Genomic DNA, 24,290 nt, shown 5'->3' with positions numbered 1-24,290 from the left:
CAGCTTCTGATTAAACGCAGCAGCCGCACCACTGTGCCCTCACTGGGGCACCGGCTGCTCGCTGGCCTGCCCAGGCTGAGTCTGAGCGCGGGTCTGCGAGGTTCTTACTGGGGCAGAAACAGGGCCCTGGGCTGTGGCCCAGCAGCGGCGTGCTCCCCCCCACCCCCCACCCGGGTGCTCAGACACTGGCTCTTCCGGTAGGTGAGGGTCTGAGAATTGCAGCTTCCTGCAGGCCGGCCCTCAGCCCTCAGCCCTCAGCCCTCAGCCCTCAGCCCTCAGCCCTGCAGTCTCGCTCCTGCAGCAATGGGGTATCAGAGCAGCTGCGTGGTGCCTGGGTCACACGCCTGCAGGGTCACCTGCTTGGGCCGCACTGCACATAACTGAGGTCTCAGGCTGTAAGTCTGTCACTGGAATAACTGGTTTGGGGCAGAAAAACACTCACGGCAGTGATAGAGGTAGGCATCGATTCTAAGGCCTGCCCATAATGAGATCTAAGCATGACAGGGATAGAGCACAGCGACCCTGGGAATCAGAATGCGCCTTAAGGGCTGCGTATGACGGCCCACCTGCCAGCCACGCCTCTGGGCTGGTGCCAGCGGGCAGGCTCAGTGCACCAGCCACACGGGGGCGCCACAGAGCACACAGCTGTGCACACTGAAGGCTCCTTCAGGGCCATAGACAAGAGGCAGAGGCTGCTTAGGGCGTGGGAAAGCAGAAACGCAGGCGCTGTCCGGGGCGCCACTTGCAGGGACGCTGGCTCTGCAACCAGGACTCTCGCTGCCCGCTCCCCAGAGGCACGAGGGAGCCCTCAGCGCCTGGGTCTGCACGCTCCCTCCCTCCCCTCCCCGGCCCCCGGGGCTGCTATGGAGAACACCGGGGTCCTCCTAGCAGCACACAGACTGAGACAAGGTCTCTTGACAAGAAACGGGCCTGCCCCCAGGAGGCAGGCGGGACACGGGAAGAGCCCGAGTTCAGGGAGCTGCCAGACCTTGCTAAGGAGGTCTGTGCAGTCCCAGGACTCTCAAAGGAGAGCCAGGCATGTGCCCAGACGGAGCCTGGGCACCCCTTCCCTGGAGAGTAAACCTCATCTTTCACTCTAGGGCAGTGATGGCGAACCTTTTGAGCTCGGCGTGTCAGCATTTTGAAAAACCCTAACTTAACTCTGGTGCCGTGTCACACATAGAAATTTTTTTAAATATTTGCAACCATAGTAAAACAAAGACTTATATATTTTTGATATTTATTTTATATATTTAAATGCCATTTAACAAAGAAAAATCAACCAAAAAAATGAGTTTGTGTGTCACCTCTGACACGTGTGTCATAGGTTCGCCATCACTGCTCTAGGGAAAAGCAAGGGCGGCTGGCTTTCCCGCTGGTTCCGAGGGCTTGGGCGAGTCATGAGCCACGGGGAGAGCCAGTTAGCAGGAGCTGAGGGCCACGCAGAAGCACAGCAGAGAGCCGCACGCCACAGCAGGCCACACGCCTCAGCAGGCCACACGCCTCAGCAGGCGATTTGAATGCAGACAACCGGAGTCACTCAGACTTCACAAGGGGGACAAGGCTTGAGCAATGGCTGCAGTGGTGGCACTGAAAGCACAGAGCTGGTGCATAACCACGCCCGTGTCCTGAGGTGAAGTCCCGGGAGAAGATTTGCATCTTCCGAGCGGCAGGGCAAGTGCAAACCGCCCGTGGCCGCCCTTTCTAGTTCCCTCTGCCGCCTCTTCGGTGACAGACCCTGAGTGACAGGCCAGGGTCTTTGTGCACTAGACTGCAGGCCGAGGACACCCTGAGGCCCAGAGCACCCCGCATGGAAAGCCGTACAGACTGCGTCACCCCATCAACAGCGCTCGTCATTTATGCTGGATTGATAGGCACAGGGTGGGGTTTCTGGCACGGGCACAGCTCCAGGACCCACTGTGCTCCAACCGAACTTACTTAACATGCCGGGCCCTGAGGAAGGGTGGGGACGCGCCGCTCTTTGAGTGAATCTCCAGGGAGAAGGCGTGCAGCGTCAGCTGAGCCCACTGTGCACAGGGGAGAGGGCTGTGCAAGGAGCGCATCTCAGGAGGCTCACCCTGACCTTGCCTGACCGTCCTGCCCAGAACCCAGGAGCTGGCTTAGTGCTGACCTTGACTTGCTCAGACGAGTGACCACAAGAGTGACCTTGCTGGGGAGGTAGACCAAACACACACATCCTGGGACAACCGTGCTCCGCCCTGGGGGAAGCTATGCGGTCAGAACAAGTCCGCTCGCGTGTTCCCGGTCTGTCGCCCATTGCGGTCCGCCTTCCTCTCCAGGGGACCCTGCAAGGCCTGGCAGGTCAGCGCCTGCACTGGGGTGTGCGCTGGATTTCAGGGGAGTTGGCAAGCCTCCTGGCTGCAGCGGGCAACCCGATGGCTCTCCCCTCAGCCTGTGGCCCTGGGTCGCCTGGGAAGCAGGATCCCAGGGATGAGGGCAGAGGGGAAGAGGGAAAAAGCCATCTCTGTGCTCGGAAGGCCTCCTGCCCACCAGTCAGACCTGCCCACCTCCAGCTCCACCAGGCGGCCAGGTGAATCGCGGGAGGCCACGCTACCCTTGCACTTCAGATAAACAGCAGGTGTTAGTATAAATCACTGTTTCTCTGAAATTCAAATTTACCCGAGCGCCCTGTGGTTTATTTACAAAATCCGGCAGCCCTGAGCTGGCCTGTAGGTCTGCTGCTTTATGGGTGAGCAGTTGATTAGTGTCTTTCTCTGATTTAGCTGCTCATTTCAGTATTCAAATATTTTGTTTGTCCTTTTAAGCCTCTCGGCTTGTACTCAGCATAGCTTTAAGCATTCTGATGTCATTCTTTCTTCTTTGTGTTAATTTTTATAATCTTTGACCACCTACCTTCAAGGAAGTCCTTAAGCTTCCTGCTCTTCCTTTTCTACCAAAACCTGTTTATGTTAAGTTCTCCCCCCAAATATCTCTCATTTTTTTATATTTTATAATCTTCTTGCCAGACTGTTGGGCAGATGTGCAAGTGTAACTGATAAAGAGCACCTGCTTCCACCAGAACAGGCTATTTAAGCCAGTCAAGGTGGGTCCCCGCCTCACCCAAGCCCAGCTCCGAGTGGAGTTTGTGAGACATGGCCGTGTGTGTGTGTGTGTGTGTGTGTGTGTGTGTGTGTCGGGGTGGGAGCTCACCTGCAGAGAGCAGAAGGCCTGGGTAAAGGGTGGCATCCGGACCAGGTAGGAGGCAACGATGATGGCCGAGGAGTAGTGAGTACAGTAGTGGCACTGGACGGTCATGTCTCCTGCAAGAGAGGACAGGCCCGTGGTGTTCCCGCCCGTGCTGGGCAGGCGCAGACGGACCACGTGGCGCTCAGGAACGATCAGCGAGCATGAGTCCTGCCCGAGGGAACCTGCAGGCCGTGGTGCCAAGGCTCTGCGCACAGGTGCCCTCACAGTTTGGCCAACGGCCGCCCCTGGTGAAAAGCCCATTCAAGCCCCTCAGCCGCACCACCCCCGTCAAAGCAAGACAGGAAAATTCCTTCAAAAATGCACACACTCAGTGAGTGAATAGACATAAGGAAAACATCAGGGCAATAAGGGCACAGGGCAGAGGAGCGGCAGGACTGCACAGGTGCCCAGTGGGCGAACCGCGTCTGGGCTCTGACATGCAAGGTGATGATCTCGAAGGAGTAGCTCGAGCTCCCTGTGGGTCAGGGTCCTGTTGGAGATGGACGCTGTTTGTATGCGTGCAGCCTGGCCTGGGCCGGAGGGGAAGCTGAGCAGAAGGTCCTCCTGTCTTCCTGCCCCGGGGCATGGCGCACGGCGCACAGCGCACGACGCACGACGCAGGCGTGTGAGCTCTGAGCACACTGCTTCTCGGCCTGGCTGTCCCCCTGACTTCCTAACGCAGGATTTCTAGAGATGGGGCCGGACTCGGTAGCTTTAAAAGCTCTCCGGGTGATTCTTGCTCACAGCCAAGGTTAGACCAGGGGATTAAAGAGTTCTCTATTCAAGCATAATTATTCGAAGGCTGGTACCCATGGTCCTTTCAATGAAGCGCATTGCAGAGAACAATGAGCTGGCATCTACCCACCTTCCGTCTTCTCCACTTCTTTAAACCTCTGGATGAACTTCAGCCTTCTTTCCTTCGTCTGAGCGCCCATGGGCTTTGAAAGGTCCCGAAACGTCTTGGGGTTTGTCAAGTTCAATGTCTGAAAGGCAGATGTGCAGCTGGAGTTAACTCCCCGAGACCCTTGCGTGCCCAGCGAGACTTCAGGAGACACGCTCTGTAGTTTTATGGTTCTCTTCACTGGTTGAGTGTCGTTTGGTCTGACCCCTCCGGTGATTAGCCGGGGAGCGAGGGTTTACGGCACTGGAGCCAGTGATCCACAGGCTTAAGAGGAGGGAGATGGAAGAGGAGAGGAGGGGAGGGAGGGAGATGGAGAATGAATGAGAGGAGGGGAAGGAGGGAGATGGAAAAGGAGAGGAGGGAAGATTGCCTTCACACTGAATCTGTTCTCAATTGACCCAAATCGGAACATCACCGCCAGTTCTTAAGAAGAAACTTTCCAAAGAAACCCTGTTGTCTATGAGGCACTGGGCACGGCCCTCGGAACAGTTTGCTTCAAGTAGGAAGTGAGAAGTCGTCTGTTTGGGGAGAAAAGCGGAGGGACAGCCTCATCTCTGTGGAGGACACGCCCCTCCCCTGCCCTTGGGAACACACAGCGGTGGCCTGAGAGGGTGCAGGCCAGTGTCCTCAATGGTTCCTTTTAGCAGAGATGCTCTGTGTCAGCAGAAGAGCCGTGTGCCTCCCGGGCTTGCACGTCTGTATGGAGGTGTTTATGCCCCAACTCCTTGTCACTAGCCATTCCCCCAGGGGAGGCAGGGCCTGTGCCACCTCACACCTGCAGAGCCAGGCTGGCCAGAGGGAAGAGGCTCTCCCGAGACCCCAAGTGCCACAAGTGGACGCCCTCACTCAGCGGCCACATCTCCTGATTCTCCAAAAGATACTTAAGAGATCCAGATTTGGGGGAGAAATCTCTCCGTTTTTAAATGCAGTAAAGAATCACAATTTGGGGCTACACAAAGGGGCTGGTAAACCAGCACTTTGTAAAATGTGAGATGAAGGTGCAATTTGCAAGATTCATGTTTGAAATACCTCAGCTCAGGTGATCATTAGGGCAAGAAGAAGCAACATTTGGCTGGTGAGGAAAGTTGTTCTGCACTGAATGTCTTAAGTGGGGATGGGAGGTTTCAAAAACAGAGCCCTCCGCTCCCAAATCCTGAGGGCCAGACATCACGCAGCCAAGCAGGACCCAGACACCTCCTGCCCCTTCCACACGCGCCTCCTGAGGGCCAGCAGGCGGCAGGGGCACTGCTCCACGCCGGCTCCTCCCCCTCCCCTGCCTGCTGAGGGCCAGGAATGGGCGCCATGAAGGGCACCACCGGGTCTCTCCCTGCGCCTCCCCTGTCGCCACCTGTCAGTCCAGATGCTGGGTGCAGTGCACACCACCACCTCCTACTGAAGCTGGGCCATGGTGGAATGGCTCATGCTTCTCTCTTGCTCTCCTCCTCCCCCCCCCGCCCCCCCCCCCCCCACACACACAGGCGGAGTGCAGGGACAGGCCCGTGGCCACACCTGAAGGGCACTGTGGCCCATGGCATTATTTCAGATGAGCATCATCCTTCCAGGAGGGCCTAAGCCAGGACGCCCACTGGGCCTGTTAGCCTTGTCCTGGCCTTGTCCATCAGCTCACAGGTAGGTCAGCTTCCCACAGGGGGCTGGACAGGAGCCCAGGCAGCTGGACTCAGAGGCCTCATCCAGGGCGAGGGGCCGCACTGAGGAACCTGGGGCCCAGGTGGGCTGAACCTTGCAGTGGAGGCTCTGTGCACGGACTTAGGAGCCTCGATTGTCCAGGGCCTCCGGACCCTGCAGTGCCCCTGCGAACACGTACCTGTGAGGTGTAGTCAGCCAGCACCCAGGGGAACACGGGGTACTGCATGTAGTCGTTGTGGGTCCTCCCGGCCAGCGTGTTGAGGTGCATGAGGTACTCGAAATTGCTGATGTCCCTTTTCTGCCGGAAGAGACAGAGAGGTTGGGCCTGGTCTGGCTCTCAGCCCTGAGGAGCCGCTCGCTGCGGGTGAGCATCGGCGGATGCCCCGCGGGCTTCCCGCGCCCTGTGCTCCAGCCGGTCAGCTCGGGGCCGTATATCCCACAGGAGCTGCAGCAATCGCAGCTGGAAGCAGAGCCATGGACAGTGCAGCCCGCAGACCAGAGGCCAGGAGGAAACATGTGTTAGCTTTGGGTGTGATTCTCCCGAGTGGGTTCAGACACAAAGGTGTGTGGGAGAACTGACTGCGACGCATGCACTCAGACAGCTGAGGGGACTTTGTGGTCACAGAGAAAGGCCTCAGCAGTGGGCTCAGGACCCCTCCCTGGGCCTTTAGGAATTCCCTCTTCCCTGTCCCTTAAGGTAACTCTCACCCTCAGGGCCTCAGACAGACAGTCACCGATGGAGACAGGGACTGCATTTGGGGAAAGTTCCCATGGCCGCCCTCTTCCCTGTCCTTTAAGGTAACTCTCACCCTCAGGGCCTCAGACAGACAGTCACCGATGGAGACAGGGACTGCATTTGGGGAAAGTTCCCATGGCCGCCTGGCATATGAGCCGCCACCCGGCCAGTCCCAGGCCGCCTCTGCAGGCCGTGGTCTCTCCTTGCCTTGGCCTGCTCCCCAGCGACCAGCAGTGACCTGTGACCCTGGGCAGGGCCCTTTGGGGTCCCTTCCTTTCACCCAGAACCCCGGGCTCAACTCAGCACCTCCCTGCTGGGAGCCACGGGTGTCTTCCCAGGACTAGAGGAGGGTGCTGTGTCCTCCTGAGTGAAGTCCGTTGACATGTGTGTACACCTTCCTGGACAGAGTGTGTGTGTGCACACAGGGCACGTGTACATGCTCACACACGCACTCCCTCGCTGCGACTCCAAGGCTCCAGAATTTCCTTCAATCACTGAGATATTTTCAGAAAATTATTTGGGGCATTTTGGTAAATTAAATATGAAAGATCCCTCCTGATTCAGCTTTCTCTCCATCACTGGGGCCTGAGCTATTTTCTGATTTGCATTCCCGAAGGGTTTCCTCAAACCCAGAGTCCTCTGAGGGATCACTGTACCTGCCACCTCTGCAGCATGGTCCTGTCGGAGCCGGGGTACCTCCTGGGGGACAGAAAACAATGCTGGTGACCAAACATCTCAGGCATCGGGGGGGCGGGGGGTGGGGGAGGAAGGCGGGGCTGCTGGGGCTGTACGGGCCCAGGGCACCCAGGAGAGCCTCAAACTGCCTGGCCCAGAGCAAGCTCTTCTTGCCCACCCGCCCTACAGGGTGAGGGCCTGGCAGCCTCTGTCACACTTGTGTGGCCCTTATGCCAGAAGGTGCTGCTGCCTTAAGTGCGGCCCATGGAGAGCCCCAGCGAAGGGCAGAGTGAGCTCAGGGGCCTCCCATTTCACAAGGATTTCCCACAGACACATCTCGACCTTCTTTGCCCTTGTGAATATAATGTATTGACATGTGAATACATTATATGTATATAGTTAAATGCGAACAATATAGCCCTGGCCAGGGTGCTCAATGGATAGAGCATTGGCCTGAGCACTGAAGGGTCGGGGTTTCGATTCCCGATCAAGGGCACATGCCTATCAAGGGTTGTGGGTTTGCTTCCCAGCCCTGAACGGGGAGTGTACAGGAGGCAACCAGTCGCTGTGTCTCTCTCACTTGCCCCCTCCTTCCCTCCCTCCCTTCCACTCTCTCTGATAAAGCAATAGAAAAAAATCCCCAGGTGAGGATTAACAAAAAAAAGCAAAGAATATAAAATATGAATATAAAATAAGAGTTTCCAAACTGCCTCTTCCATTCAAGCGGTATCCACAGTTAACACTCTCCGGGAGTTTTCTGTATGCTCGCCTGGTTTTTAAACGGGTGACAAATGGGGTTGTCTCCTCCGTGCAGGCCCCACCTGCCTCGTGGGCTGACACCCTGAGGAGCCTGTCCCTTCTCCAGCTGGGGTTAGCCTGCCTCTGTGCTGGGTTTTGTCCTCACAACTCATGTTTCTTGACCACCTTCGGACACCCCTTTCCGGATACTTGGCATCTCTGTGAGGTAAATTTCTGGCAGGGGAAACACTGGCTAAAAGTCTGAGCATTTTCAGGTTTTCCACATATTGCCAAATTGTCCTCTTAAAGGGCTGCATCGATTTATGTTTCTACAAATACAAATAAGAATACAAATTGAACCCGGCAACGCCACCTTAGACCAGTGTGGCAGCGGCGGTGGCGGTGGAGGGCGTGGGAGGGACCCTTCTCCATGCGAAGCCCTCCTGCTCAGCAGGGATTTGCAGAGCCCCCCCACCCCACCCCCATGGGCTGGTTCCCTGGACTCCTTTCCATTTCTGCTTCTTTCCCCTCTGTCTCCTTGCTCAGATGTTCCACCAAACCCAACCCAATTGTGCCTCTTTCCAGCCATGTCCTCTGCCTCAGTGCTGTTCAGGCGCCACAGACCCCACCCACATGCACTCTACGTCCCACCTGGCAGGCTGGGCCAGGTTCCTGCAGGCTCTGCCTAGGCAAGGCCTGACGGCCCAGTGCGCCAGCTGGGGCAGCACCTCCGCTCCCATCGCAGACAGCCGTCAGCCCCCTGTCCCGGCTCCCTGCCCCTCCTCACGCTGTTCTTTCCTTAACAGGTTCTCTGTACACAGAAAGCAACTCCCAGGCTAGGATTCACCTCTTCCCCAACTGAGAAATCATCTATTCGGTCCATCTAGTCGAGGCGAACAACAGAGAGAAAACATGGTAATGTTTTTCTTTAGTTTGCAGAGGCTCACGTGAAGGTTGGGTTCTCCTGCCGTCTGTGGGCCTGCCTCCTACCCCATCCCGCTGGGCTGGCAGGCCCTCTGAAGGCTCCGATGAGGGCGGAGCCGGGCTGGAGACAGAGGGTCACGCCTCGGAAAGGACCTGTGCTGAGCCTCCTGAGGATGTGGAGCTGAGCTACCAGCTCGTGGAGCTGGGGTGGCAAATACCAACTGCTCATCTTGCTGCATTGCCTTAGAAGCCAGAGAGGGGAGTGGGATAGAGAAGCACAATAGGCCTGCTAGGGCCCAAGAAAGGAGAGCCAGCCCCTGTCATCGCCCTTTCAGAAGGTTCTAGAATGTTACCTGTTCTCTATGACATTGCCATCTGGTGGGATGTGTGAGGAGATAAAGGCGCTTCACCATCCCCTTCCTCATTTCATCGGCTATGAGCACCAATAAAGAGTCCTCATTTTGTTGCCATCAAAAAAGGTGCCATTACCAGCAGTGACAAGACGCCTAACTGAAGGTGAGCTCTATGTTTTAGAAAATTTTTTTAAAAAATCACATTAATCTGAAGGCAATCACTCTTGAAATGGTCTATGCAAATTTTGTAACTATCTGGTAATTAGCACTTTAGCAGCTGATACGCTGCGTTGTTTCATCAATATAGTGCGCATTTTAGACTGAACTGGTGCCTGAGATGGCTCTCGACTTTCCAAAGCTCCCCCCCCCCGCCCCGCCCCCCCCCACCAGTCTGGCAGCAGCGGCAAAGCGCACTGGCACTGGCGAAAGAACCCGGGTCTGAGTCCTGCTCACCGAGAAGACGGAAACCACAGAAGAGGCCACTCATCTGGGCCAGCGGGAACTGGTGTCTGGAAGGGGGTGGACTCCGCCCCAGGAGGGGCACATGTCTGTGGCGCCTGGCCCACGTTCACCTGTGCGAGGCTCCGGGAAGGGGACGTTTGCTGACAGAGGCCGAGGGGCAGTCTGTGGCATAAACAAGTTCTCCATGAGGAGCCAAGAGACGGTCCTAGAAACACACTCCCTCTACTTTCTTCCTCTGAGAAGCAAATGTGGGTTCGCCTCATTCTCAAATCCAGGCTGTAGGTCAATAGAAATCCACAGAGACAGACGCTGTTGCTAACAGAGATGTCCCCGCCTCCACAGGGGCAACTTCCTGACTTCACTTCTCTAACATGTACGAATCTTACACAGAGTTCTAGACAATGCAACAACAGCAACAGCTGTCTAAAGCACTACAGACTGCAAACTCTTTTTGCCTAATATCCATGCCGAAGAGAACATGGAAGCGTGGGGTGAGGGGGTGACGTGCAGGCCAGGGAAGTTGGCCAAGGCGGGCTGGAGCCACCCAAGGCCGGGCACAGAGCAGGTGCCGTGACCTCCCGAAACAGCCTGTGCAGGGCACCTGCCAGACCCAACCTTGAGCAAAGGCCCTGGCTCCGGAGTCGAGCTCCATCCTCTGAAGAGGAAAAGAAAATAAGAGCAAACAGGGTGACAACAAAAACACTTAGTTCCAGAGTCACCTGACAAACTAGTGATTTGTCTACATTCGGAGTTAAGCGAGCATTAGAAAATTGCCAAATTATTATTGCACACCTGTGCCACAAACAATGTCGTACAAGTATTGACAGTCTGGAAGGTTACACAGCACGTTACCTCTGATGAAATTGTGTGGCTTTAACTTTTATAAGGTTTTATACATCTGCATTTTTAAAATGTATTTATCGTCTTGTGTATTTTCTTCCTTAAAATATTTATTTTTATTATATGTGTTTTATAATTTTCATGTTATTTATTTTCTAATTTAAAGTCTGTACTTTTATGAATATTCCAATTAGAAATACACTATGTAGTAGGATTTCAGGTCATTAAAAATTATCTACTTATCTTAATTTGCTAATTATTTTATTTTTTAAAAAATATTTTTAATTAATTTTGAGAGAGAGAGAAAAAAAGGGAGAGGAGAGAGGGAGAACAAAACATTGATTGGCCTCATCCTGCACACCTTCTACCAGAGATCAAGCCCGCAACCTGGGCATGTGCCCTGACTGGGAATTGAACCGGCAACCTTTTGGTGCATGGGATGACACCAAACCAAATGAGCCACACTGGCCAGGGCAATTTGCTAATTATTTTAAATCCATTTATTGTCTAAATCAAATGATATTTTATTTTTATTTTGCATTAAACAAGACAGTGGTGGGGTAATGTATATACACTTTTTATGTATTTAATATTTGCATTTAAAAATTTTTATTAACTGTATTTCTAGTTTAATGATTTATTATATTTTATTTTTCCTTTAAAGTATTTCATTTTGCTTTTTTGTACTTTCCAAAATTTGTATTGCTTAGATTAATTTTGCATTCCAAATTATTTATTTGCTAATTATTTTACTTATTTCCCGATTCAATCTAGATAGTATAATTTAGAGTATTTTTATTTTTTAATTTGTATATATGCATTTTCTAATTTTTCTAGTTATTTTATTATTTGCATAATAATTTGAATAGTTATCCTTTTTTAACCAATTTTCTCAATTTCTGGAAATGTAATTTAGAGAACTTTTTTTAAAGAAAAAGACTGTAAGTACACAAATATATTCATGGCAGCCTCATCCGGGGTAGAGCCAAGTTGGAAATTGCAGGGAAAGCCATGTCTACCAGATGCTGTACATTCATTCAAGATGTAGATTTCAGGAACCACACACTGACATGACATTGAGAACAAATGATTATAAAATTGTATACTTTTATGAGCTTTATAGTCACTCTGATTTATGGTGTGGAAAGTGTACAAAGAGCTGTGGCCAGTGGCTCTATTGATCGAAGTGTTGTCCAATACACCAGAAGGTGTGGGTTTGATTCCTGGTCAGGGGTTAGGGCACATACCTGGGTTTCAGGGTGAGTCCTGGTTGGGGTGAATATGGGAGGCAACTAATCTTCCTCTTTCTCTCTCTCTCTCTAAAAATCAATAAATATATCCTTGGGTGAGGATTTAAAAAATGAAAATAAAAAGGGTGCAAAGAGAAAACTGCAAGAGATAAATAAATTCAAATAAACAAACAGGTAAAAGACAGCCTTATCAAAAACAAAAGAGCAGAAAAAATGATCTGGACAGATTACAAGGAAGTGTAATGATATTTCATGGAACTCAATGTGGACAAGAGGGAAAGCTGGCTTCTTCCCTGTTCGCAAGGCCCACGTGGCCGTCGCCATGGACAACGGCTCTGTTGTCCTGGGGCTGTGACCCTCCCACTGGTGGTGGGTGGGCGGTGCCCACTGGGGAGCCCTGTGCGCCAAGCTGGGTGCCTGGAGACCCTTTCAACCACTGTTCTTCCTGCAGGCTGGCTTCAGGACTATGCTAATTACCTGCAGGGGAGAGTCCTGTTGCCAGGTGACAGAGTCTCACAGCTGAGGAGGAAGACCTGGGACAGGGTAAGTCTCTCTGGCAGTGGCCTGCATTTATAGATGGACTTTGCCAAACAACAGCTGCTTCAAACTCGCGTTATCCCCTTTGAGGGAGCAACTTTGGAAGTGCTGGTTCTCCTGGAAGGAAGCTAATTCGTTATTTTGGGGGGGTGGGGGGGAGCTAGGCCTAGCCTGCAGCTGCTGTTCTTAGGTGCCCTGTGGGCCGGCCTGGGAGGGCAGGGTGTGAGTCCACAGGCTTCGGGGTCACGCCGAATTCTCCCTCCAAAGTCTGAGTCTCCCTGAGCATTTTGTGGCTCCACAGTAGGTAAGGACTAGTGTTTAAGTGGCTGCTTCCCCCTAACTGGGCACCCCTTTAAGGAAAGTGCCCTGAGGATATGGGGCTCACTGTCAGTGGAGTTCACATTAGTCCTGCTCACAGCGGGGAGCTCTGAGCACAGCCATCTTTTTCTTTTAAAAAAAAAATATATTTTTTATTGATTTTTTACAAAGAAGAAGGGAGAGGGATAGAGAGTTAGAAACATCAATGATGAGAGAGAAACATCGATCAGCTGCCTCCTGCACACCTCCTACTGGGGATGTGCCCGCAACCAAAGTACATGCCCTTGACCGGAATCGAACCCGGGACCCTTCAGTCCGCAGGCTGATGTTCTATCCACTGAGCCAAACTGGTTAGGGCATGAGCACAGCCATCTTTTGAGAAATCTGGAGGAGAACCCCCTCCACAAGCCATCTTGAGCACTGGAACCTTCTACAAGAGGTCCCGCCTGCCTACAATTGCACTCTTCATTTTTATATTCCCAGTGAGACTGTCTCCAAAAACCAGATAGCACTGTGCCACAGGTAGCAGAGCCCGGCTTCTAGCCCACAAGCACTGGCGAATGCAATTGCCCCCGTCTCCCCACCCCTTGCACACCCTGCAGAGTCAAATGCCTATTCTAGAGGCCCAGCCAGAAGTTCCAGATACACCCCTTGGTGGTCCACGTGGCTTCCTGTGGCACAGGGGTGATATGCAGCCACAACGGGAGTCTCAGCAGAGGTGAGGCGGGCCTGTGACATGCCCAGTGAGTGGGTCTCGTGAGAGTTGTAGGAGAGGATAAATGCAGTGACTACTGAGAAAGTTTGCATCATTTTCCCTTGAGAAATGGCCTGCAAACAAAACATATTTCTCATCCATTTGGCATGAACCTTGCTATGAAGTTAGTCTCAAATCCTGGCTGTGAAAAAGTGGTGACTTTGGGGCTTTTAGTTCTACAATGTGTCTATACTGCATCTCAATGCTTCAGTCAAAAGGATGAAATAATTATTGTGAAATCACGTTAGCAAGATGTTTAAAAATATCAGATATACCCAAAGTCAGTCTTACTTAAAAATAGTAAGATACATGAGCATGAAGCAGCAGATAAACTCTATTATCATAGTGATGATAATGATCTTACAACTGAAATGCTTGCAAATATTTCCATTAAAATATGGGTTACCATTACATTTTTAATTTAGATATCCATGGGGTGTCCCACCATGCTGTTTGTTTCACAATGACTAGATTAAAAAATAATTAGAAATTAAAGTCAAACCAAACGGGTCCAGTTTTTCCAAAGTACAAAAACAAATTGTACAAGACAAGACAATGCAGTACATTTAGAAACATCTCATATTTGGCCTTCTGAGCTGCTCTTGTGAAATATAATCTGTTATTTGTCTATCCATCCATCTGTCGATCTATCCATCCAGCCATCCAACCATCTATTCACATCTCTTTCTGTCTATAATTGCCAGCTTCCCTGTGGGTTGGTCCCGCCCTTTAGGATTCTGGAAATTGATAACAGACCCTCTAACTTGTTTTAGTTGAATCCAAAGATCATCTCTTTCACACTTCCTTTGCCAATGTTAACTCTCCTAGTCAGTGGGCAGGCAGGTGCCCACCATGTGAGAGAAGGGAGGCCCTGGTCTTCGCGGGCTCCTGTCAGAGGTCTGCTTCTAGTGGCTCTCGCTAGCTTAGGGCCCAGCCTGGACTCTCAGCCACACAGCACACCCTGCCCTCCACAACCAAGAGCAAGCAGACCGGACGGGTCAGGTGATCCTGAGGGAAGCGTGGTGGGGGTGGGGCTTTCTGGGACCCAGACACATTGTGGGGGAGGTGAAGTGCATCCTGCCAGCCAGGACGCAGCCTCGCAGGTGATTAATGGGCAGGCTCCGAGCCGCAGTTCCGTCCGGAGAGAAGCTCCTTAAGGGAGCAGTGCTCTGTGGACAGCTCAGGCTGCTTCCTCCCATCACTCATCAGAGCTGGGATGCTTCTACCTGTGGGGGCAGGGAGCAGGCTCACCTGGACCACACTGGCTGCATCTCCAGTCTCCTGGAAGCACCCTTCCCTTCTAGAGCCCCTCGAACCCGCGCTTGGTGTGTTTGCCCCCCTGAGCTGAACTTTACCTTGTATAAGACACAAAAGAGAGCCCAGGCTTCGGGGTGCCCAGGGGACCCTGGTGGCCAGATCAGTAACAAGCTAGGCTTTAGCGCTTTGAGTTTGGGGACTGGCCATGCTCACTGCTCAGCTGTGCAGCAGGCTCGATGCGTAGAGGCTCTCAATAGGCGTTTGAGTGAGTGAACAAATAAAGGAACGCTTGGCTCGAGTCCCAAAGGACTAGTTAGGGTCACGGACAAAGAAAACTGTACTTTTTGTTCAGGCCCATGGGATCGAGTTACCAATAAAAGACGGTGCTCTGCACTGTGGGGACACAGGCATATGAAAAACTACCCTCTGTTCATCGCAAGCACAAATGTACTGGGCACCTTGTCCTTTCCTTTGCTAAGTCTGGCTACGCACCGTGAGGAGGTCCTTGACCAACGTGATCAGAGCAGAGGTGCCCTGATTAGTCCATCTTTTTAAAATTAAATTTCAACTCAAGTGCAGTCGGACAGTTTCTGACACACCACCCTGCAGAGCTGTTCCCCACAGTGTGCACATGTGCACACACATGGCAGACGTGTGCCACAGCAGTGCCCACATGTATGCATTTGGCACAACAGGGCTGGGGGTGGGATGGGTATAAAAACGTCACAGACTTCCAAGCTGGGCTGAGCAAGCAACTGTGGTAAGAGACACAAGTAGAATGAAGAGTCCCAAATATTTTAAAGAAATTTCAAATTTACTTACAATAAAATTGCCTTTTGTTGTGCAGACAGCCCTCTGAGCTCTAACACATGCACAGCTTCAGCTGCCCACCATGGCCAGCAATCTGTAACTATACTGAGTCTTCCAACTCATGGTCATGGTATGTTTCTACATTTGTTTAGATCTTTGCTTTCTTTCATCAGTGTTTTGTAATTTTGGTCATAGAAACCCTGCACATTTTTTTTTTTACTTATGTGAAATACATAAACATTTTTTTTTTCTAAAGCATTACTATTTTTCACATTTTTGCATTAATAGTGTATAGAAATACAGTGAGGTTTTTGAGTGTTAACCTTGTATCCTGCAACCTTGCTAAGCTCAGTAAATTCCGTAGGACTCTGTTTGTGGACAAATCAGGGCATCTGTAAATTGGGACAGTTTTATTTCATTCTTTTTTTTATCTGCATGCCTTTTATTTTTCTTGCATTATTGCACTGGCTAGAACTCCAATAAAATATTGAGTAGGAATAACAAGAGTGTATCTTCTTGCCTTGTTTCCAAAGCTCTTTATCCAGTTATGAAAATGCCTTTATGTCACTGGTTTGCTGAAAGTTTTTGTCACGAATAGTTGTTAAATTTTGTACCATGTTTTTTCAGCATCACTTGATACGATCATGTACTTTTTTTCTTTTTAACCTGTTAATATGCTGTATTACATCGATTTCTGAATAATGAATCAACTTGCATTCCCACTTGGCTGTTGTGTATTATTCTTTTTATATATTGCTAGATTGAATTTATCATTTTGGTTGAAGACTTTTATGCCTCTGTTCAGCAAAGATATTGCTCTGTAGTTTTCTTTTTTTAGAACCCTGGTCTCAGAAAATAAGTTAGGAATTACTAGTATTCCTTCTTCTATTTTCTTGAAAAGATCATGTAAAAATTGTTGTTGTCATCTTTAAATATTTGGTAAAATTTACCAATAAAATCATTTGGGCCTAGAGTTTTTGGGGGAAGCTTTCAACTATAAATTCAGTCTCTTTAATAAATATAGATTTTTATGGGTTTTCTATTTCTTCATGAGTGAGATTAGTTTGTGGTCAACTTTAAAGTTTATTCTAGAGTTGTTTGTATTATAGCCTAATCATCCCTTTAATGTCTGTGGGATTTTAGTCATATTCTCTTTTTAATTACTTATATTAATAATTTTTGGCATCCCTTTTTTCCATTGTCAGACTGACTAGAGATTTATCAATTTTATTAACCTTTAAAGAACCATCTTTTAGTTTTACTGATTTTCTCCATTGTCTTTCTCCTTTCGGTTTTACTCCTTTTTATTTCTGCTCTTGTCTTTATTATTTCCTCCCTGTGCATGCTAAAGGTTTATTTTGTTATTCTTTACTAGTTTCCTAAGGTGGAAATTTATATTATTGATTTTTAAAATTTTCTTTGTATGAACACTTAAAACCATACTGTTCTCTTTAATCACTGCTTTAGTTGCATACCATATGTTTTGATATGTTCTATTTCATTTTTGTTCAGTTAAAATATTTTTTTTAATTTCCCTTGAGATTTCATTGACTCATGAAGTATTTGTAAATATTTTTTAAATTAATTATTTGGAGATTTTTTCCAGTTATAGTTCTGATATTGCTCATTTAATTCATTTATATTTGTTAAGGTTTGCTTCGTGGCTAAGAAGATAGTCTAGAATTGTGAATGCCGTATGTGTGCTTGAGAAGAATGTGTATTCTGTTGCTGGTAGAGTGTTTTCACATGTCAACTAGATCCAGTCAGTTGACGGTAATGTTCAGTTCTTCTATATCGGTGGTTCTCATGGTGGGAGTAGGGGGGCAATTGGCAATATTTAGAGACATTATTGATTGTTATGAGTAGTATAGAGCTACTGGCATTCCCCGGGTAGAGCCTTCTGACCTTCTGTTGATAAACATCTTACAATCACAGTAGACGCCCTGCCTCCCATCAGTGCCCCACCCCCGCCAACAACAAAGAGGTATCTGGCCCCAAATGGCCATAGAGCCGAAACTGAGCAACCCTATTTCTTGCTGAATTTCTCTCTAGTTGTTGTATTGATTATTGAGAAACAAGTATTGACATTTTCTATTGTAATTATACATTTTTCCATTTATTCTTTCAATTTTATCAGTTTTTGCTTCATTTATATCAAAGCTCCATTGTTCAGTATACACACATTTAGGATTTTTTTATCTTCTTGATAAAGTGTCCCTTTATCAATACTATATTTTGTAGTATTATTCTTAATCTCAGGTAAATTTTCATGCTCTGAAATATACTTTGTCTATACTGATATTAATAAAGTCACTCAGTTTTTCTTTAGTGTTTGCATAGTATGTGTTTTCCTATGTTTTAAAACTTACTTTTATTTATTTAAAGTGGATTTCTTAACGATAGCATATGATTGGGTCTTTTATCATCCATTCTGGTAGTTAGGCTTTTAATCAGCGTGTTTGGGACATTTTCATTTAATGTAAGTGTTGATATGCTTGGATTTAGGTCTGCTATTTTAATAGTTGTATTTTGCTTCTTCCATTTCCCTCTTGCTTTCTTTTATATTATTTGAATTTTTCCTAGATGCATAAATGTAATTTATATATTGAATTTTTACTACATGTATACTTATAATTATATATAGGCAGATATACATAATATTATACTTTTTATAATTATACATAAAAATCTATTTTCAACTTTATGCACCTAGTTTTTTACTGTCTTTAGTGATTGCTCTGGAGATTTAAACAGCATGGTCTACTTAGAGTTACTCTTTTACCACTTTTTGCCACTTCAAAAGCAACGCAAAAGCCTTGCCTCCCGTCAGCTCCGTCCATTTCCCCCATTATGCTGTGCCTGTCATATCCCACCTCTGTGCACTGAAAACCCCATCAGACAGCACTAACATTCTTGCTTTCAACCATCAGAGATATTTTAAAGACCTTAAGGGGAGAAAATAGTCAATTATGTTCCACAGAAATTTACCATTTCCGTTGCTCTTCTTAAGTTTAGTCCAAAGCACAGTCTCTCTCACCTGAGGAACTTTCTGTAGCATTTCTTTCACAGCAGCTCAGCTAGTGGCAACCCTTTTATTTTCCATTAATCCGACAATGTCTCTAATTCATAGAGGATTGCTTTATTCACTGTTTTGTCGAGGTTGTTTCCCCCCAGCAATTTAAAAGCTAACTTTGTAGTACCTCTGGCCTCTATGGTTTCTACTGACTCCAGGGGCTGTCTTACTGCCATTCCCCAAAGGTAATGTGTCCTTGTTCTCAGGCAGGCTTCAGCATTGTGTTTAGTTTTGAGCAGTTTAATGATGTTTCTGGGTGTGGATTTCTTTAAACTCAGTTATCCTCTTGGAGTTCACTGAGCTTCTTGCAAGTTAATTTTATGTCTTTCACCAAATTTTTCAAGTTTTACCCGTTTTTTCCTTCAAATACTTTTCTGTGCCACAACTTCATCTCTCTTCCTCTAGGGCTACGTCTGCATGTCACTATGGAGATGGAGATGTATGTTTTTATCCGGCACCAGAGGCGCACATCCTGCCCTTCTGTTGGTTCTGCGATCATGGTTACAGTGTCCCTCCCGTTGTCAGAGACTTTGCGGTGCTGGTGGGGCCAGGTCCTCTGTCCACCCAGGCACCAGCCTGGAGCCTGCGCAGCGGGCTCTCTCAGCTCAGTCTAAGCTGTGGGGCTCTGGGTATGGGGCAAGGTACTGAAGACCCTATTCAGGCTTTCATTCATGCACCAGCAGCTCAGGGTGCATCCGGGAGTTCACGCACAACTTTATTATACTCCCTCCTCTGTGCAATCTCCCCGACATTGAGTGGCTCCCTCAATGCCCTTCTTCTGGTGAGAAATCCAGGCCTTTTGTTTTCTAAATCTGCTGTTCACTTCCTGCCACCCTCTCTGCCTCCAGGGCCATGTGACAGAGGAGAGAGAAAGGCAACCTCCTCCTGGGATCAGTGTGGGCAGAGAATGGCTCTCTGTCTTGGTTCTAGGTTCTGGGTTCCGGGCCTGCCTGGCTGACTGAGATGCAGGTCTGCCTGGGGCCGAGGCAGGGGCGGGGTAAAGCCAGGCCTTGCGCACCCACTCTGAACCTAACAGGCCCCATTGCTACTCTGGGCCAGAGAGAGAGGCTCTTCTTGGAAATCTTTCTATCATCTCGGGGCACAGCTGCTCCCACTTTTGAGTTACTTCCCCGCCGCCTGGCAGCCTTTGTGGCCAGCGTGCTGGAAGCGCGCTGTCCATGCAGGACCTGGAGGTGGTGCACTCGCGGTGGTCTAGGCAGAGCGGACTGACTCCTCCCACCCGAGTGGGCCGGACTTTTGTTTCCAAGCTGCTCTACTCCCTCTGGTTTCTCAGAGCAACGTGATATAGAGACTCCAATGCTACTGGCCACGGTGCTGTGCTCAGTAATTATGCCTGAATGTGGTGGGTCCTTGTTTCTAAAGAAGAGGGTCTGCTCTCTGGGCTGCTCAGAAGAACATTGACGATGCTGAGGGCTGAGCTGACCGATGCTCTCAGGGGCTGACTCTGGGGACCTCCCTCCATCCCAGGAGGCTGTGGTCCAGGAGGACCAGCACAGGGTGGGACCCTCCGAGGAGTGGCCGTGGTGGCTTACAGGGAGCACGGGGCGGGCAGCTTTCACCCACTTCCCTTGGACACAGGATTATCGGATGAGGAAAGCGTGGTGATGGCGCACACACCTGGCTGCTGGCGCTTCATGTGCTACATGAACTCAGTTCCTGAGAAAGAGCCTGAGTGACAGAGCAGAGGAACTGCAGACACCGTGGCCACCCACCCACTGCAAGCATTTGTCTCCTCATGTCCACGCTGTGGCCCTGCTGAGGATTCAGCAGACACACTGTGGCAACCTTAACATAACTCTAAAGAAAGACTAGGTTTCTGTGAGGGTCTGGGAAGTGGTAGGTAGCCAAGAGGACACACATACACGATTACATGTACCCCTGGGCTGGGAGGGGTCGGGTGTATTTGAAAGTCCAGGACATTGGAAAGATTATTAAGCCAGGAAACGAGACAGCTAGAGGACACTGAGCCTCCTGCAGACCCTCTTACTTACATCTGGGAACAGAGGTCTGAGGAAGGCATGCAGTTCACTGAAGGTCTTGTCTGGGTGACTTCTGCTGATGCCCTAATTTCTCTCCACTTTCCTCTTTCTCTCCTTTTAAACTGTTAGAGAGCAAAGCATTATGCTTTGGGGGAAGTCCAATACTCTCCTGTCATCTCCTAACTTGGTATTTTTCTCTTATCAGAGTATATCGTCTAGCAGCTTCAAGTGACTTTCCTCAACCTGATCGCCAACCAACCAGAACAGCGCACTTCAAACATATCCTTCACTAAAAGACATGGCCAAGAGTGGGAAGAGCCCCAAGGGCAAGAAGATCACCCTCAATGTGGCCAAGAATTGTATCAAAATCACGTTCGATGGGAGAAAACGCCTCGACTTGAGCAAGATGGGCATCACCACCTTCCCCAAGTGTATTCTGAAACTCAATGACATCGATGAGCTCGATCTTAGCCGGAACATGCTCAAGAGGATCCCTGATTCCATCTCCAAGTTCCAGAGCCTACGGTGGCTGGACCTGCACAGCAACTACATCGACAAGCTCCCCGAGTCCATCGGCCAAATGACTAGTCTGCTGTACCTCAATGCCAGCAACAACAGGCTGACCACCAACGGGCTGCCCGTGGAACTCAACCAGCTTAAGAATATCCGCACCGTGAATTTAGGCCTGAACCACCTGGACAGTGTGCCCACCACACTGGGTGCTCTGAAGGAGCTCCATGAGGTCGGGCTCCATGACAACCTGCTCAGCGCCATCCCCACCAGCATCTCCAAGCTCCCCAAGCTGAAGAAGCTCAACACCAAGAGAAACCCCTTCCTCCAGCCGGAGGAGACGGATGTCTTCTTAGATTCCATCAAGAGGCTGGATAACTTATATCTGGTGGAGGCGAAGGATCTGTGCGGGTCTTGCCTGAAAAAATGCCAACAGGCCCGAGATAAGCTGAACAAAATCAAGAGCCTAGTCCCAGTGACACCGAAAAAGGCCGCCTTCACCAATTTAATCGCGCCCAACTCCACGGCCAAGGAGTCCCAGGAAGAATGGAGGTGACCTTGTACCCTGACCCTGAGGCAGAAAGGGAACAGGGCGGGAGGAAAGATGGCAATGGGCTGCTTCCACAGAAAATTGAGAGGTTGCCCCATGACTGCAATAGTGCTTTCAGCTAAGCCCATAAAGTACTTTCCCTACTGTCTTGGCTTGTGGTTTTGTTGTCTGAAGGGCTCTTGGTTCTTGGTCATTGTCTCTCGGCGTGCACACACCGCACATGCAGGCATAGGAGGAGGGAAAGGGCTGTACAGCTCACTTCTGTTCCAGAACTCTCCTCCTGCCACAGCCCCATGGCCCGGCAGCTGAGATAGCCACACTCTTAGCTTCGTTATCTTCACTTCAGGACTAACCACCAGCTCCCAAATGTGGGGCTTGTTCTGTGGAGCTGCTTTGGGTCAGAGCTTCAAAGGTCAGGGGCAGCTAGGAGGCAGAGGACATGAGCCTTGGAAGGGAACAAGGCAGAGGTGGGAAGATATTATCATTAAGCATCCCAGGTAACATCCTGGGCTCTCCTGGGCTCTGAGTGGTGCTCTCTCTCTCTCTCTCTCTGTTTGCATAATCTGCTCTAGGCACTTTATCTCCACTCAGCCTGCAAGCCCTGGGCTGTGAATGAAGAGGCTCCACTCCCCTCTCACTCTGCCCAATTATCTTCCAGCCTCTGGTGGGAAGAAGGAAAGAATGGCTGCAGGTATGGGCTGGTGCAGTCAATAAATAAGTACCTTACCAGGCCCTGTGCTGGGTGCAGGGATTGCATCCTGTAGGGCAAAGCCTGGCTCACGCTGGGCCACCTGTAGGGAAGACACACTGGAAGAAGACAGACAGAGGAAGGCAGGCTCTCAGGCCATCCGCCTTGGCAGAGAGAACATCAAAAGCGCAGTTGGCCAGAGCTAGGTTCAGGGCAGCTCTTCCTCTTGCCGTTGCCCTGGGCTTCTTACTTAGCTCTGGCTCATCATCTGTAATGTGGGAAGGATACAACCCCAACTCTCAGGGTCACTGAGCACCTACAGGGACAGCACATGGGGAAGCACTCAATAGAAGTCAGTCCTCTAAGACCTGGGCTTGGTGCGTCTCAAGCTGAAATCCCACTTCGGATAGTGTCCGTCTTTGTACCAGACCTTTGGGCAGAAATGACAGTGGTGGAGCCAGTCCTCGCAGACCAGAGAACTTTCTGGGACCACCCGCACCTCCATACTGCCTAAAACAAAAGGTCAAGAAAACCACCTTCAGCAAAGCTTTTAAACACTTTAATCGAGGCTCTTCTGTGTTGGCGGCAAGTCCTATGGAAGTTGATGGAAAAGCACTGGAGCTCCATGGTTCAGAGGGAGGAGCGCATTTCCTTGTTCACATGACAAGCCGGAGCAGACAGCACACTGCATTTCTTCACTCCTCACTGTCCATTTCTATTCGTAATGCTTAGTCGTGACAACTCCATCATATTTTAAAAAAAATATATATATTTTTATTGATTTAAGAGGAAGGAAAAGGGAGAGATAGAAACATCGATGATGAGAGAGAATCATCGATGAGCTGCCTCCTGCATGCTCCCAACTGGGGATCGAGCCCGCGACCGGGCAGGTGCCCTGACCAGGTATGGAACCGTGGCCTCCTAGTTCATAGGTGAACACTCAACCACTGAGCTATGCCAGCCCTCTCTGCCCCATCACACTCAGTCCCCGCTGCCCTTGTCCTCCATGCCCTCTCCAAGCACCGCTCCCGGGTTCGCTGCCCATTGATTGATTGGCATGCAGGTGACGTTTACTCGCCAGCCTTGTTCTACGTGCTTCATTATGTTTTCGTTCTCAGCCATGTCTTAGGAAGAGGGGGTGGCAGAGGGATAAAATGAATTGTTGTTGATGGTGGTAGTTGCACACAACCACATATATGACAAAACGGCAAAAGACTGTGCACACATATTGTACCAAGGACAATTTCCCGGTTTTGAAATTGTACTGTAGTTGCGTAAAATGCAACTATTGGGGGAAATTCAATGAAGGCTTCATGGGGACTCTATGTATCATTTTTTCAACTTCCTGTGATTCCGGAGTTAATTTAAAATAAAAAAGTTAAAGACCATCTCACCAGCTAGATGCGGCAATAAACAGATCTGTGGATATGTGTCAAGCGCTAGCTTGTGAGTGACCATGGGAAGCTGAAAGCTCTCAGGAGCACCGAGCTATGGCATTTCAGGATAAAGAGTCCCTTTGCCTCAGTTTACCAACCTAATCTAAGCTACCATTGTTGATCGTGTCCTTCATGATTCCCGAGAAAGATGCTAAAATAGAAGAAAATGCCTGGCATCTTTACCCATGTCCCAGATTTTCAGTGGGTGGCTGGGGACCTTGAACTAGTGAGTTTCTGCCTTCCGGCAATTCTGCTGTGGGCCTGGTCTGAGCCGCGTGGTCTCTGCAGCTGCCCTCCCAGGCTGTGCTCCTGGGAGCACACCTATGCGCCCAGTGGGGGGCAGCAGCTCTCCTCACTGAGCAAGCAGGGCTCACATGCTCGGCCTCGCGCTACTCAGCCCCGTGGTCTCTAGAGAGTAGGGCTGCGGAACGCAGGGGGAGGTGGACTTGAATCTTAGCCTCCATGCTGCCGGCAGGGGGCTGGGGTGTTAGTGACTGTCTTGGAAGGTCATCTTCTTATAGATCTTTATAGCCAGTTATGGTTTGTTTTCTAAGTTCTTCCATTGCTTTTCAAAGATAATCTATAAAGGAAATTCTGACCACGCTCAACTGTAGAACCTTGTGC

At 49.7% G+C, this 24,290-nt stretch overlaps 2 protein-coding genes across 4 annotated transcripts in view; one reads left to right on the top strand and one right to left on the bottom strand.

Moving 5' to 3' along the window:
- Positions 1-24,290, bottom strand: part of WDFY4 (WDFY family member 4) — a 256,614-nt gene that overhangs the window by 28,585 nt on the left and 203,739 nt on the right. For all 3 annotated transcript variants that reach the window (XM_059662081.1, XM_059662080.1, XM_059662082.1), the window contains exons 48-51: positions 7,148-7,190; positions 5,934-6,053; positions 4,073-4,190; positions 3,172-3,281 (exon numbers count right to left, since the gene is read on the bottom strand). In XM_059662081.1, coding sequence (XP_059518064.1) covers positions 3,172-3,281; positions 4,073-4,190; positions 5,934-6,053; positions 7,148-7,190 — 391 coding nt within the window. The remainder of the gene's footprint in view (positions 1-3,171; positions 3,282-4,072; positions 4,191-5,933; positions 6,054-7,147; positions 7,191-24,290) is intronic.
- Positions 20,701-21,722, top strand: LRRC18 (leucine rich repeat containing 18). Its single transcript, XM_059661891.1, has one exon. It carries the CDS (start codon positions 20,781-20,783, stop codon positions 21,546-21,548), a length of 768 nt encoding a protein of 255 aa, XP_059517874.1. The 5' UTR covers positions 20,701-20,780; the 3' UTR covers positions 21,549-21,722.

This window comes from Myotis daubentonii, chromosome 13 (genome assembly GCF_963259705.1).
Source record: "Myotis daubentonii chromosome 13, mMyoDau2.1, whole genome shotgun sequence".
Taxonomy (NCBI): Eukaryota; Metazoa; Chordata; class Mammalia; order Chiroptera; family Vespertilionidae; genus Myotis; species Myotis daubentonii.
The sequence above is the reverse complement of the archived record's forward strand: the minus strand, read 5'-3'. Positions and strand labels throughout refer to the sequence as shown.